This window comes from Acanthochromis polyacanthus, chromosome 13, assembly GCF_021347895.1.
Source record: "Acanthochromis polyacanthus isolate Apoly-LR-REF ecotype Palm Island chromosome 13, KAUST_Apoly_ChrSc, whole genome shotgun sequence".
Lineage (NCBI taxonomy): Eukaryota > Metazoa > Chordata > Actinopteri > Pomacentridae > Acanthochromis > Acanthochromis polyacanthus.
Window position 1 is genome coordinate 27,365,074 of NC_067125.1, and position 13,619 is coordinate 27,378,692.

Below are 13,619 nucleotides of genomic sequence, written 5' to 3' on the forward strand. Positions count from 1 at the left end.
GCCACTCTCCCATAAAGCTTTGACCGGTGAAGAACCCAGGCAGCAGTTGCTACATGCACAGTCTCTCCCATCTCAGCAGCTGAAGCTTGTAACTCCTTCAGAGTAGTTGTAGGGGTCTTGGTGGCTTCTCTCACTAGTCTCCTACTTGCACGGTCACTCAGTTTACGAGGGCGACCTGATCTTGGCAGATTCAAACAACTGCCATATTCCTTCCATTTCTTGATAATTGATTTCACTGAACTCCAGGGTATGTTCAGTGCCTTGGAAATTTTTTTGTAACCATCCCCCGAATTGTACTTCTCAATAACCCTTTCCCTGAGTTGCTTAGAGTGTTCTTCTGTCTTCATGGTGTAATGGTAGCCAGGAATACTGATCAACCACTCTCTGGACCCTTCAGACACAGGTGTTTTACAACTCAATCACTTGAAACACACCCACACCACTCAGGTGATCTTCATTTCACTAATTGGGAGACTATTGGCAACAATTTGATGGACCTCTATTGAATTAGACCATTAAATTAAAAAGGGGGTGAATAATTATGCAAACAATTTTTTTATTTATATAATTTTCTTTCATTAACATTACTTTATAGAAATCTGTTTTCACTTTGACATTAAAGAGTTTTTCCAATAATTTTTTTGTTAAAAAAGCTAAATTTTATTGACCATGATTGATTTATAAAAGCAATAAAAGGGTAAAACATCAAAGGGGGTGAATATTTATGATAGGCACTGTATGTAAATTCGACACATGCTTCCTGCTGTGTTCAAGCAGCAGGCAGTATAGCATAGCAGGCTACATTACAGACTAATTAGACCACATGACTGTATGCTGCAATAACATAGTACTGCTTTAATAGGTGCTGTTGCTTAAGCGCCATGCTGTGCATGCAGGTTTCTGATTGCCTGGTAGGTGTCTAGTAAAATCTATGCTGTGGTCTGTTATATACAGGAAACATAGCATGTAGCTGCATAGTAATCTGTTTGAAGAATAGCTACAAGACTGATGCTTCATGCAGAGTTGGTGGAAAAGACTATATATAAACCAAATATGGGAGAAACGGATAACAATGTGAACAAGTTGCCGTTATATTGGTGCTCAAAGAAGGTGCATCAAGTGGAATTTTACATTTGTAATCTTTAAATGTGATCCTGTGTTGCATTAATCACAAATAATAACTAAATATGTCTAAAAAATAATAGTTTAGGCAACAGCAAAATGATCATTTGCATTTTTTGTACAACAGTTTGGGTAAATAAGACATGTAATTATTCTACATTTTCAATGTAATTTACACACACATGTTCTCTTGCAAAACTGCATTTAAGTTTTAAAATCTGGAGACATTTTTCTAATTTTCTATTGTTTTAAAAGGATGTTCTTTTATCATGTCTTATTGTTATTGCACAGCTCTGCAAATAAACTCTCTAGAATCTTAAAAGTAACAGCTGATGCAACATTACATCGCAAATTTCAAAGTGTACTTTAGTTTATTACAACCAAAATTACAGTATTTCAGGGTGATGCACTTTCTTTAAACACCGAAGACAATGCACTCCTGTTTTTCTAGGCTATTGTCTGCATGCTAACAGTGTTGCTTTAGGGATTTCTTGTCTCCACAACCTCGACAACCACTGGACCGATAGCATTAAATCCCGTACAAACGTTCACGTAAAGATAAATGTCGACGATTCTTTGACATTTCTTTTGGAAATACCTGCAATAAATAACATCCTATCGGCCTCAGGTGTGCTTTGCGTGTAGTGATAAATCATAGCAACATGCTAATGTTTGATGGGGAGCACGATAAACCAGCAGACGACGCCGTTCTCTGCATGCTAAGTTCAGTTTCCGGCTCCAGACTAAGTCTTGGCATTTCAGAATATACTAACCTGCCTCCCTCCAAAACTTAATATCACACATATTCTCTCCTTTAACACATCTACAGGACATTAAGTTTGAGTGAAAATGTAATTACAAACCTCTGTGAGGAAGGAGTTGATTGACGGCTGAAGGCTGTGTGTTAGCGGACTGTGTTTGAGAAGACTTAACTACTTGAAAAATGTTTAAGATGAGAGCAAAACGTGTCCTTTATGGTAACACAGTTTTTATTATTATTATTATTATTATGGACAACCCAAATGTTACCTCAAAGTGTACACATTGAAAACAGGTAGAAAACAAGAGCAAGAAAAAAAACAAAACAAACAAAAATAAACAGATCTCTAGAAGCCATGAACAATTTGTTTATCCCCAAAAATAAAAAGGTTATCAGAAACGGATGCATGAAACAAACTGTGCTGACAGAACAATGCACTTTTTTTGTTTCTTTTTTTTTTTTTTTTTGTTACAGGCTGACACAGGTAAGGTTGCTGGGTCTTTTTGCTAACAATATTTAATGAGAGAACATTTCATAATGCGACTTACACAGCAGAGTCCACTGAATATAGATTCTATAGAGACACAGTCATTTGAAGAAATCACATATTTAACCCCATTACGCAGGTTCTGAATACAAACTGGCCTCCAGGCTACAAACTAATGCAGCTAAAAGCCGCTAACTGATCGATGAGGAAAACTCCCCTCCTGTATCTAGCCCAATGAATTGCTTGTGCATACACTATGTCCATTAACCATTTAATCACTGGAGTTTAATGACTCGTGGTATTGGCTGTATGTGTGCTTCCCTCCGGTCATTCGGATTGATCACTTTCCCCCCAATTCTCGACTTATTGGCAGCTCGACAATTCACAGTTGCAGAGAGTTTCATGCAAATTTAAAACTCCAATCCAGAGTTTAGCTAACTGACTCTTGAAAGATACTCAAGATTGAAAAGGCAAAATGATTCACCAGAAAAAAAAATTCTCATCAACTCATGGGGCTGCATTATTGAAGCACTGGAGACTTATTCAGCTTCAAATACAATACTCGTCTGAACTTATTAGCACCATAAAATAGGGAATTCTAAAGCCAAAAACATAAAAAATAAAACACACTAATCTACATAAACCATGGCAGGCACTGTCTGATCATTTTTCACTATAGGCATTGTAGTCTTTAGCAGTCTGATAGCAGAATTTGTATTCTCTGATTTCACACTGTGTTGAATGGAGTGGCATCACATACCGTACAAGGTGCTTCAGCAAACTCGCTTTTGAATTTAGGGCCCATGAGGAACACATTTTTTTTTTGTTAAACAAAAATCTAGCCATATTTCATCCTAAAAAGTACTTTGATAGAAGAAATGTTGTAGAATTCCACTCGCGGCTCTGTTAGGAGGGGAAAAAAACGAGACGGCCATGCATGTTAAAAGCCTATGTGCCATCAAAGCCCCTTGGGCTACAAAAGGCTCTTTTAGCAAATGGATGGCAACAGCTGCAAACTCTGGGCTGTTCTTAATGTGCACAGTGCAGATGTCTGCACTTGAGTCCCACAGTCTGAGACAGATCTGTCTGGCTCTACACTGGGCCTCTCTCATCATATCACTGTAGCTTCATTAAGCACCGAACTCAATATCAACATCTGCCAGACAGTTTTTACTCTCCAATTAAAGCAAAGAGAAAAGAAATACAGCAAAAGCTACAGTGATAACCATCAAAGACTCTTGTTATATACTGTATGTATCCTTTTATCTCTCTCATTTCAGCCTTACATGAAATGATCTGTACCAAACCGTGACCCTTTTCAACTTTTTCTCAGTGGTGGAAGCTGGATTGACACCAAAAAAAATGGTAAAATATTGTCAGACATTACCGAATATTATTTGATTCGTTTTTAGCGTCGGATTCGTGTCATGCTCAGGTTCAAAAACCGAAGCAAACAGTGGAGGCAACTGCGGCTACATCCAAAGGGAATCGTCCTGCTGCTGTCTCTGTGGTCTTTTTGCTTCTGAATACTGGATGCTGCGATGTAAAACTGTGGATCTGCTAATGGCTGGACGCCTGCACACGCTCCGGAGAGGGCTGACCAAAAAGAATTTTGCTCTGGTAGCAGAACTGTATAATCTGGATTTCTACGTTATGTTTGTTAAGTCAGATATTTTTTATTTTTTGCAGTATTATTTATTTTCATGTCTTACACTTAAGGCTCACAACATAGTCATTAATGAAAAGTAAATCCAAATAAGCACCTGTATCAGGCGACAGACAGACATCACTGATAAAAGCTACTTGGAGGGGGAAAAAGCTGCGTTTACAAAATCAACACACAGTGATAAGAAATGCAGACATGAACCATATTCAATCCGATAACACACATCTATCCAATCAGTGAACTGGGACAGAACGTTTGTTGACTACTGAACTCATTTAATGCTTAAAACAAATACAAGTTACTTCACTGGGTCATCACAATTGAACAAGAGATTTTTTTCTTTTTTTCGTATTTGTAACACCCTCAGAAATATACATTCACATGGCTGCATACAGACAAGTTCTCTCTTTTGAGTTGCTTTCAAATAACTCGACAATAAATTGACAAACTGTATGCGTCACCCTCCTTGTTACGACAGTGAAGCCACTACCGGCATATTAAAAACGTACTAGAGGAGCATTTTTAGGTGGGACTTTGGAAATAAGCTATGCATCAACTTCATCTATCCATCATCGAGTCTCCATGTTTGCAGTCAAAATAGGTATATTTTACAGAACAGGGTCCCTACACAGTTGTCCCTAAATAAACCCCCACTATAATCTCAACCTTATGTACAATATTTACAGTGGAATGTTGAACATACTGAATACAAAAAAGTAGATTAGGATGGAATGAAGTTACAGTCAGTATTACAAAATAGAAACTCATAACACCCCAACGACGTGAAGACAATGTTTACATCTACCGGTGTACAGGATGGCGACTCGAAACGGAAAGGCTTTTCTCTCTCCCACATGTCTGAGAAGCAAATGTGGCAGTGGTTAGATAATGGATGCAGAACGATGTCAAATGAAGCCTTGAAGTTGTGCTTTGAAAGGGGGGTAATCTCGATTAATTTCAATGTACAAGCATAATATAATTTCTTTTGGATTTCAATAGTTGTGCTTAGAAAAAATCAGCAACTAAGCTGCAAAAGTTTGATCTCCTTAGGGCAATGCGCTGCCGGGTGGGAGTAAGTGCTGTATCCCCATTTAGGTAGCCAACCTCAAAATGCAGCTTCTAAGAGATCAATTGATTTATAGATCAAGTATAGATATATTGATGGCGGTGAATAACATCCCCACTGCACTAACTCAAATTCACCTCAAGTAAACAACCATCATTTATCTGACAGATGTTAGTAACCCATGTTACAGTTCACCACTATTCAATGTGTTATTCTGGGCGTGAAAACGATGGAGCAGCGACTAGTTCAGACTACGTCATGTCTCCTAGACTTTGATAGGCACTGAATGCAAGAACAAAAGGTAACGACGTGCTTTCCATATGTTCGACGTGACGATATAAAAACTGAGAAGTTACTGCAAAGCCGTTCCCCTTGCAGGAGAACTAGAAACTACAAAATCGCGAGTTGCTTTTGCGGCACTAAAAGCGGCAATTGCGCCGCTGCTGTCGTTTTAGCTTTCTCCCTCTGAAACCTTTGGAGGCGCGCCTCATGTATCACTCCGTGGTGGATACATGCAACGAAAACAGAAATAAGGCTGTCGGAAATGAAACCATCTACACTAAAATCAATAGGAAACTGAACTAAACAGATATGATATTTCCCACTTTTGTGATGCTAATTTGCGTTGAAAATACAATATAGTTTGAGGCTCATGATTTACATGCTCATCTAAAAACATACAGTAGACAAGCATGGACTGTAAAACATTCACATCTCGAGCCAGCAGACAGATCTGCTCTCACCGAGATGTCATTTTTTTCATCTTTATTAATATATATATATATATATATATATATATGTATATTTATATACCTTTTTGTGTGTTAACTGCAATATTGTTAGTGGGTACTGTGCGCCCACAGACTCATACCTCTGTCAATACTGACGACACTCACAAAGTGTCATCTTTTGAGCTGGAAATGAGGACAAACACACTGGAATTGATAGAAAAAAGAGCAACATATGCACTTCCACTCCCACACAAAGAACATGCATAAAATAAGGCTTAATACAGTATTTATATTGTTCAGAGCCAGTCAGATATGTCGTTTACATCCACTGATTTACTCCAATGCTTCTGGTATATCCGATTTTACACATTGAGCTTTTTTTTTTTCATCTTTTTCTGTTTGAAGCAAATGCATTTTGGTGATTGTGTAATGGACCTCGGTGCTGAGGACAGAAACAAGTCATTTGCTATGCTAGCATCCACTGGCACTTGTTAACAGCAATTTTAAAAACAGATATATATATATATATTTATAAAACGCCTGCTGACAGGGTCATTTTTTATCCCCACGAGCAGATTCAGATGCCAACATTAAAGAAAAGGACAACTGTTACTTTAAAATCACCCAAAACAAAACAAAACAAAAAAAAAAAAACGACTGGAAAATCATTTTAGAAAGGCAAAAAAAAGAACAAAAACATCATGAAAGCAGCAGGTGACTTATTATACTCCAGCGTGGCCACCATCATCGTTTTTTTTTCCAATTCCCTTTACATGTTAAAATGATTTTTCTCTGTACATGTAAATAAAAAGCATCCACTGACATATTTCTATCCGTGTCCTTTGTGTCCATGGATGACTCCTCAGAGAAAATGCTGTTGATGTAAGCCAATTCGTCAGCAACACAGTCACAATTACATAAGGAGAGACACAGTCATTATTGGGAAATTCCTCAGACACTTGATAGAAACAAAAAAAAAAAAAAAACACGAAAACATGACAGTTCAACACAAATAACAGACATTTCATCATAGTGGTAAGATTTTGCGTACACAGGTCGACCTGTTCAAGTGACAATCGCGACATTTCAGAGCATTATTAGAGGTTTCCCCGTGACCAAATGTTTTCTGGACATGATTGCCACGTACCACTGAAAAGCAGAAATTATTGTGTGTGCTAAAATTGCAGCCCTTCTCTGCAACCCTTTTTTTGCCTCACCGATAAGGGCCTGTGTGAGATTTAGTTTTTAACAAAACAACAACATGAAAACACTGGATATTTATCTGTCACTGCCATGTCCACACCGCTCAGCAGACCGACTCCCTCTCAGGAAAGATACAAATCAAGCACATGAGCACATGTCTTTGGAGAACAGTAATAACACATCTGCTTTTAATGCTGCAAATATATGAAAACGAGTAATTCCTTGTATGCTCCACCCCCACTGAGAAACAGGAGAAATGACACAGGTCTGTGGGTTTTTTTTTCCCCCTTTCTTTCCGTCTTTCTCTCTCTAAAACAGTTGACCACAAAGTCACAAACACGTAGAAACTCCACCTGTAATTAATGTCACACATTTAACTCTCAACTCTCTGCTCATTATCAAAAAAATCATACAAAAAAAAGGCATCATAAAAGTAACAAAATGGAAAACAAAACAAATCATACATCCAGTGTAGGACTTTCACAAATGTGCTCAGCAAAACCTCAACCTGCTGTCTCTTTTTATACATTTAATACATTTATAACATGGAGGAAAAAAAACACACAAAAAAAGAAGAATACACCAGTATCGATCAACCAATCACCTCCCTACTAGTTGGGTGAGTCCGTTTACATACCTTAGTTTGTATTCTCTGCCCATTCGCCTGATGGAACGGATACCAATGCTGTCATGTTGAGACGATGTTGCTAGCACTTTAAATACACGCTTGGTTTTTCTAATTGAGATTAGTTGGATGGGGGTCTGATATGGGGGGAATTCAGGGGGAGAGGCGGGGGTAACTAGGTCGACCAAAAGAGGAGTGACGGTGCAGTTTTGACAAGATGTGAGGGTCGGGGTCGTGGATGGAGGTGAAAGGGTGCGGTGGAGGTGATGCGGGTAGGTGGAGAGGGGTGGGCAAGGGGCTGTTTGGTTTGGTTGTTTCGCATGCCACTACACATACCACTCTTTCTTAGAAATGACAGAGCCGTCGGTTTGAGAGATCATATCGTCGGCTATTTCAGGTTCAGGGTCATACTGGAAGGCCAGAGTCCGCTCGTCATAATCTCGGCTCTCCCCTTCGTCCACAGTGAAATAGGGCCTCTTCAGGTCCTCTGCTTCGGCGTCAAAATCGCGCTCGCCGGCCTCGAACCCTCCGGTGCTGCCGATCTGGGCGGGCTTCTTCTCGTCGTCCGAGTCGTCCGGGTACTGCAGGTTCTTGGGGATGGGCGGGTGAGCGGGCAGCCCGCCGGCCTTGCTGTAGCCGTTTCCAAACACATGTTTCTTGGTGCTGTAGTCTCCCTTGAAGGTGCGCTGGCGGCGGCGCAGGAATACGAAGAGGAGTATGGCCGCCACGCCCAACAGGGCTACTCCCCCCACGGCGCCCCCGATGGCGGCGCCGGCATTGTGCGGCTCCTGCGGGATCTCATCGCCCTCATTTGGCTGGTTGTTAGGGATTTCTGGGTAGGAAAAGACAGATGGAAGGGAGTGTGTCAGTGCTCTGGTGGGAGGAGGTGCGTTTGTGCAGGTGCAGATTTTTTTTTTTTAAGGAAAGATGAAGTAAGGGAGACAAGGACGGAAAAGCAGAGGGGAAAGGAAGGACCCACGACGACCCCCAACCCCAACCCCACCCAAAGGAGCCGTCACCGACATTGTGGCGAGGCTTTTAACAGTCGCATGCAAGAAAGAAATAAAGAGCCAGTCCAGCACACAAAACCATCAAAGAGTAAAATGACTGAATACATTAAAGTGAATGGAGCTTTGTCAGCATGCATTAACCATCGGTCCCTCTGTTTGGAAGGAAAATGAAACAATTTAATAAGAAAACGGTGCAAGAATTAATTAATGCGAGCTTTCGGTTAAGAAATTCAACTTTCAAACAAGTCAGAGTGAACAGACTGAACGGTGCACTTGCAGTCCAGTCCAGCAGAAAGTAGTACAACAAGACATCTTCATCATCAGCGTGGTGGTAATGAAATGAAAGAGCACTGCCAGAGATGATTATCATCAGCCAAGCATACACAGCCACAATGCATCGAGCGAGCCGGTAAACATGAAGCTCTTCCATTCAGGCAGCAGAGCGCACAGCGAGAAACGGCATATGCTTCCAAGAGAAAACGGATATATTATTCAGTAAGGACAGTGGAGAAAAGAGAGAAAATTATCAAATGAGTCAGAGACGAGAACCTAATCTAGAAGAGAGTGAATAAGACTAATGGCCTGTTAGAGGCAATAACTGAGATGCCAGCAAGCGTCTGAAGGCGAAGAGCATGTTTACTCAGCGCTGTTTGGTTAAATCCACCATATGTGGAACTGAGCAGAGCCACCATTTTAGAGAGCACAAAGCACAGGAAGAGTTACTCCTTACAGCAAAGCTAAGCACTGAAAGCCACGTCCTTTACATGAACATCTTCACTTAAAACCAAATCTTAAAAAAGAAGAAATGTGCAAAGCTCCTCGGAGCAAAGACACAGAAGAGACTTTTATCTTAAATATGATCAAAGCCTGGAGGCACTGGGGTAGAGCAGAGGCACGTTTAACTTCGGTGGTCGATCCTCAGCAGGAAGGTAAGGCGAGAAACAACAGAGTGACATCATCTACTGAGCAAATGGCGAGGCAGAGGACTGGAAGAACAAAACATCGTAGGGAGCAAAACAGGGCAAACTAGACGCAACAAGCCAAGACGAGTCGGGCGACATAGAGATAAGATTTACTGCTTTTCATACTTCTTATGTACTCTATCGTCTTTTGACACGATGACTACTGTTGTACTGCTTTGTTACAACCCTTGTATGACACATCATAATGTAATCGGCAGCACAAAAGGCTCTGATTTGACAAACGTTTACACAAATAAACCAACAAATGACACATGTAAGGGCTTGAGTGCGGCTGATTTGCACAAATGGGGGTTTAAATGTATTATTATGTATATATAAACGCACAAAGTACCACTGTTGTGGGCTGTTAGTACATAAAAGAGATATCAGCATTGCAGGGAAATTATCGCATCGAAACTGCTTTGTGTTCCTTGGAGATACTAAACTATCAGTGCAGCTACTCTCAAACACAATCACAAAAAAAGGAGAGAAAACACAGCAATCCTTGACAACCTCTGCCATCCTCATCATGTAAAATATGAGACAAATTTCCCACATAAGCAGAAAATCTTCCTCAAATCATTGCCCTAAACTGTTGAATCAAAGCCACTGCACCTGATTAGAGCTGCTCTTTAGTGGGAATGATAAATCTCTGAGCATAATTCAGGTATGAAAGGATGAAAAAGAAGAGCTAAGAAGCTAGTGAAGCCTTCCTTTCTGCTTTAATTACAATGGCGCTCTATCGGTGCAAACGGAGAGACCTCCCAAACGCCGCCGCTCTCCTCAGCTGCTCTTCCTTCTGCACTCTTTCTCCCAGGGACGGCAGCAAAGCTCTCCAATTTCTAAAGCGGTGCCGGGCACAGTCTCAAATATCAGCTCAGGTTTTAATCTGACCACCTAATGGGATTATTCAGACACAGGCCTTCATTACACACATCAATGAGAGAGCAGAGCCAGGTCACCCCTGCTAGAGAACACATCCTCCCACCAAGTCCAAGGAGGGGTGAAAATCCTGAGGAATTGAACGAGGGGGTGGGGGGTGGGACAGTCTCCTGTAATCCTCTCTTCTACCCTTCACTGCCCTCCTCTGCTAGGATCTGTTTTTGCTCTCGTCTGGGCCCTTTATTCAATCTTAATTAGGCAGATTTTTTTCTTTTTCGCCCCGTCATTCTAAGGTTACCAAAACCCCGCATTTACCACCATTTAAAGAGGTGAAGAGCACAAAGTTGGCCCTCTAAACCGCAGAAAGATGCCTTCAAAGGTGATCTCCGTCCCTATAAAGGATCAAGTGGCGCTACCTCTTCACACCTGCACTTCAAGGATGTGAATGTCAACACCAGTAACGAATGCAGAATGATTCATTGTCCGTACCAGCTACGGACATGAAAGCAGTTGTAAACATGTGGGTATTTTTGTGGGTTTTTTTGTTGGCCGGTGCATCCAACCCAGATGAGCAACAAAAGCAGGTTTTCTAAAGGAGGTATTTGGAACTAGCATGGGAATAGAAGGGAGATGGAAGCTCAGAAACACCAGGAATTACTCATCAGATCACTGAAAGCGGTGTAGGAGCACCTCCTCCTGCTTTTATTTTGCAATTCAAAAAGGCGTGTTGGCGAAGAGGGCCGCCTGTTCGTATCCCTCCGCAAGGTCACACCGCTGGCCTTGTGTGCGCATGAAGATAACAAAACAGCAAAAGAAGATATATATTCTCCAGCACAGCGGCTTTGTCTAACCCACGCCCTCCATGAATGTATGTGATATTACAGTGGCTACGGTGCAAATTAATCACATTACGAACACAATAAAAGTAAAAATGGTTCGTGTTTGACAGCACGGAGGAGGGAGGAGGCGTCCCACTAGCATTAGCCCTCACTAGACCTGCCAGCAGATAGATAAAGAAGATCTCAGCAGCACAGAACAACAACCCTGACACTGTTCGAGGCGACAAATGTCTATTAGCGCCACCGCGGAAAACTTTAAGTTGCAGCTGCTAAAACGCACCATTTAGATTAATAGCTGGGCAGGATGTGCTATGAAAGGCTATAATTCAACCCGGACGTGTGATATATGCGTACAGGTAATGAATAACATGAAGCACTGCGGCTGTTTTAGCGCTACAACCGTTTTGTATTGGATTAATCATGCTGTTCTGAACGGTCACATCTGACTTGATCGAGTGGATGATTTAGTGCCAGCAAACATCTCGGCGACAAAATCTGCTTCCCTCACAACTCGACGAGTGTTCTTCGTCTGAGTCATTTGTTTAAAACAGAAATGGGTCTTTAAAAGAAATGGTAAACAAATTCGGCGCCACTAGATATCCTGTAGCAGACATGAACTGAGGTTTCAGATTGGTGCTTTAGTGTATGCCTCGGTGCAAAACAACCGGCAGACGCAGTGAACGTTCAAAGATACCGAAAGGAAAAGGAATGTCTGAAGCAGAAGGGGGCTTTAAAGTAGAGAGAAACTGTTTCACAACTCTGTCCTGCAGGTACTGCTTCTGGGTGTGCTCCAGTCATGTCTGCACATGAAGAAAAGAAGGAGGAGAGAGACAGGTACAAACATTCCTGAGACTTAGCGCAATCACTTGGACAAGGTTATGACAGAGGCTAGAAACATGGGAGAGGATTTCAAAAGAGTGCTACTGGGAGTGGTGTTTTAATATGACTAAATGAGGAACAAGCAGCACACAACAGAAGATGAAAAGAAAATAGAGGGCTACTCTAAGAAGTTGAGAGGTAGGCAACAAGGAGAGGAGGGGAAAAAGAAGATGATGGAGCCTCTGAGGGGGCTGGGGAGTGACGACAGCAAATAAAGAACGGCACAATGAGCGAGGGGGGACAATGGGAGAAGACACATTAATTCAGTGATTTCAAAGATCCTCATTACTCCCTTGTCTGAATTTGCCAGTGGTTGTGAAGTCATGGAAATGTAATGCTGCCACGACGAATAAAAAGCTCATCACTGACAGGAATTTAACATGCTGCCTGGGGAGTCGCAGCTGAGGCAAATCTCTTTTCCACCATACTGCGTTATTCCCTTCCAACATCTACCATTTTGCCCTGTTTGTCAATAGAGATTTTTTTCGCTATCGCTGATTTTACAGGAGCAGAAGCTCACCTCACATGCAGGTAAATGCCACTCGTGCCATTAAATCAATAATTCAAATTCAATTCCCCGTCATAAAAAAAAATGCATAAGAAAGCATGGGATGTGCTGGAGGAGATAATGCCGGCATCAAAAAAACGGTGTGTGAACATGCACAAACTCGCCTCGTGTGTTCATCTCCCTTCAGCAGAAACTAATCTCTGTGACTTTATACTGGTGACCGAGGATTCCCTGGCAGCCCGTCTGCCAGACACCGACGGTGATTTACGGCCGAAATAAACAACAATCCTGACCGAGCAAATTAGAGCGACAAATTCCCACATGTAGGCTGTGCGTTTGAAAGTGCTAGAAGACTCCTCCCTTTGGTGGTATAATATTTGTGCAACAGAGGTGGCGCTAATAATTTTTAATGCTTTCTTTTTTTAACTCTTAAAAAATAACATTTGCTTTGCTATCCTGCACGTGGGTGTGGCGGCTGTAAGGACGAGTTATTGGGTCAGCAGACATGTGGCGCGCAAATCTGCATATTAGTGCATGTTAAGCCAGGGGAGGTCGGGGGCACTGTTTAGTTACCACAGCTTTGTTTTTTTTGTTTTTTTATCTCTGTGTTGTTATTTTGGAGCCGTGTGTGTAACGAGTGAATCACCACAGCATCAGCAGCAGCAGCAGCAGCAGCCTGGCCGCCAGTGGTCAGACCCTGGGACAGCGTCTGACCTACTTCGTCGGGCTCTCGGGGAGGCGTGACAGATCCAACACCACACGGGTGGACGGCGAGGAGGAAGAGGAGGAGGATGGAGGGGAGGTGAGCCGGGCCGAAGGGGGCTCGGGCCAGTCCCCCCTGCTCCATCTGTCCGCCACATCCCTCTCCTCTATGTGCAC

The 13,619-nt window shown here is 41.9% G+C and overlaps 1 protein-coding gene across 4 annotated transcripts in view; it reads right to left on the reverse strand.

Moving 5' to 3' along the window:
* The window catches only part of nectin1b (nectin cell adhesion molecule 1b), a 166,137-nt gene that overhangs the window by 84,371 nt on the left and 68,147 nt on the right, over positions 1-13,619 (reverse strand). Inside the window, exon 6 of one of the 4 annotated variants that reach the window (XM_022200920.2) lies at positions 2,091-8,492. The exons of the other annotated variants lie outside the window; for them this stretch is intronic. Coding sequence (XP_022056612.1) covers positions 7,987-8,492 — 506 coding nt within the window. The 3' untranslated portion in view covers positions 2,091-7,986. Of the gene's footprint in view, positions 1-2,090; positions 8,493-13,619 lie in introns of those variants that run through there. 4 annotated transcript variants of the gene reach the window in all.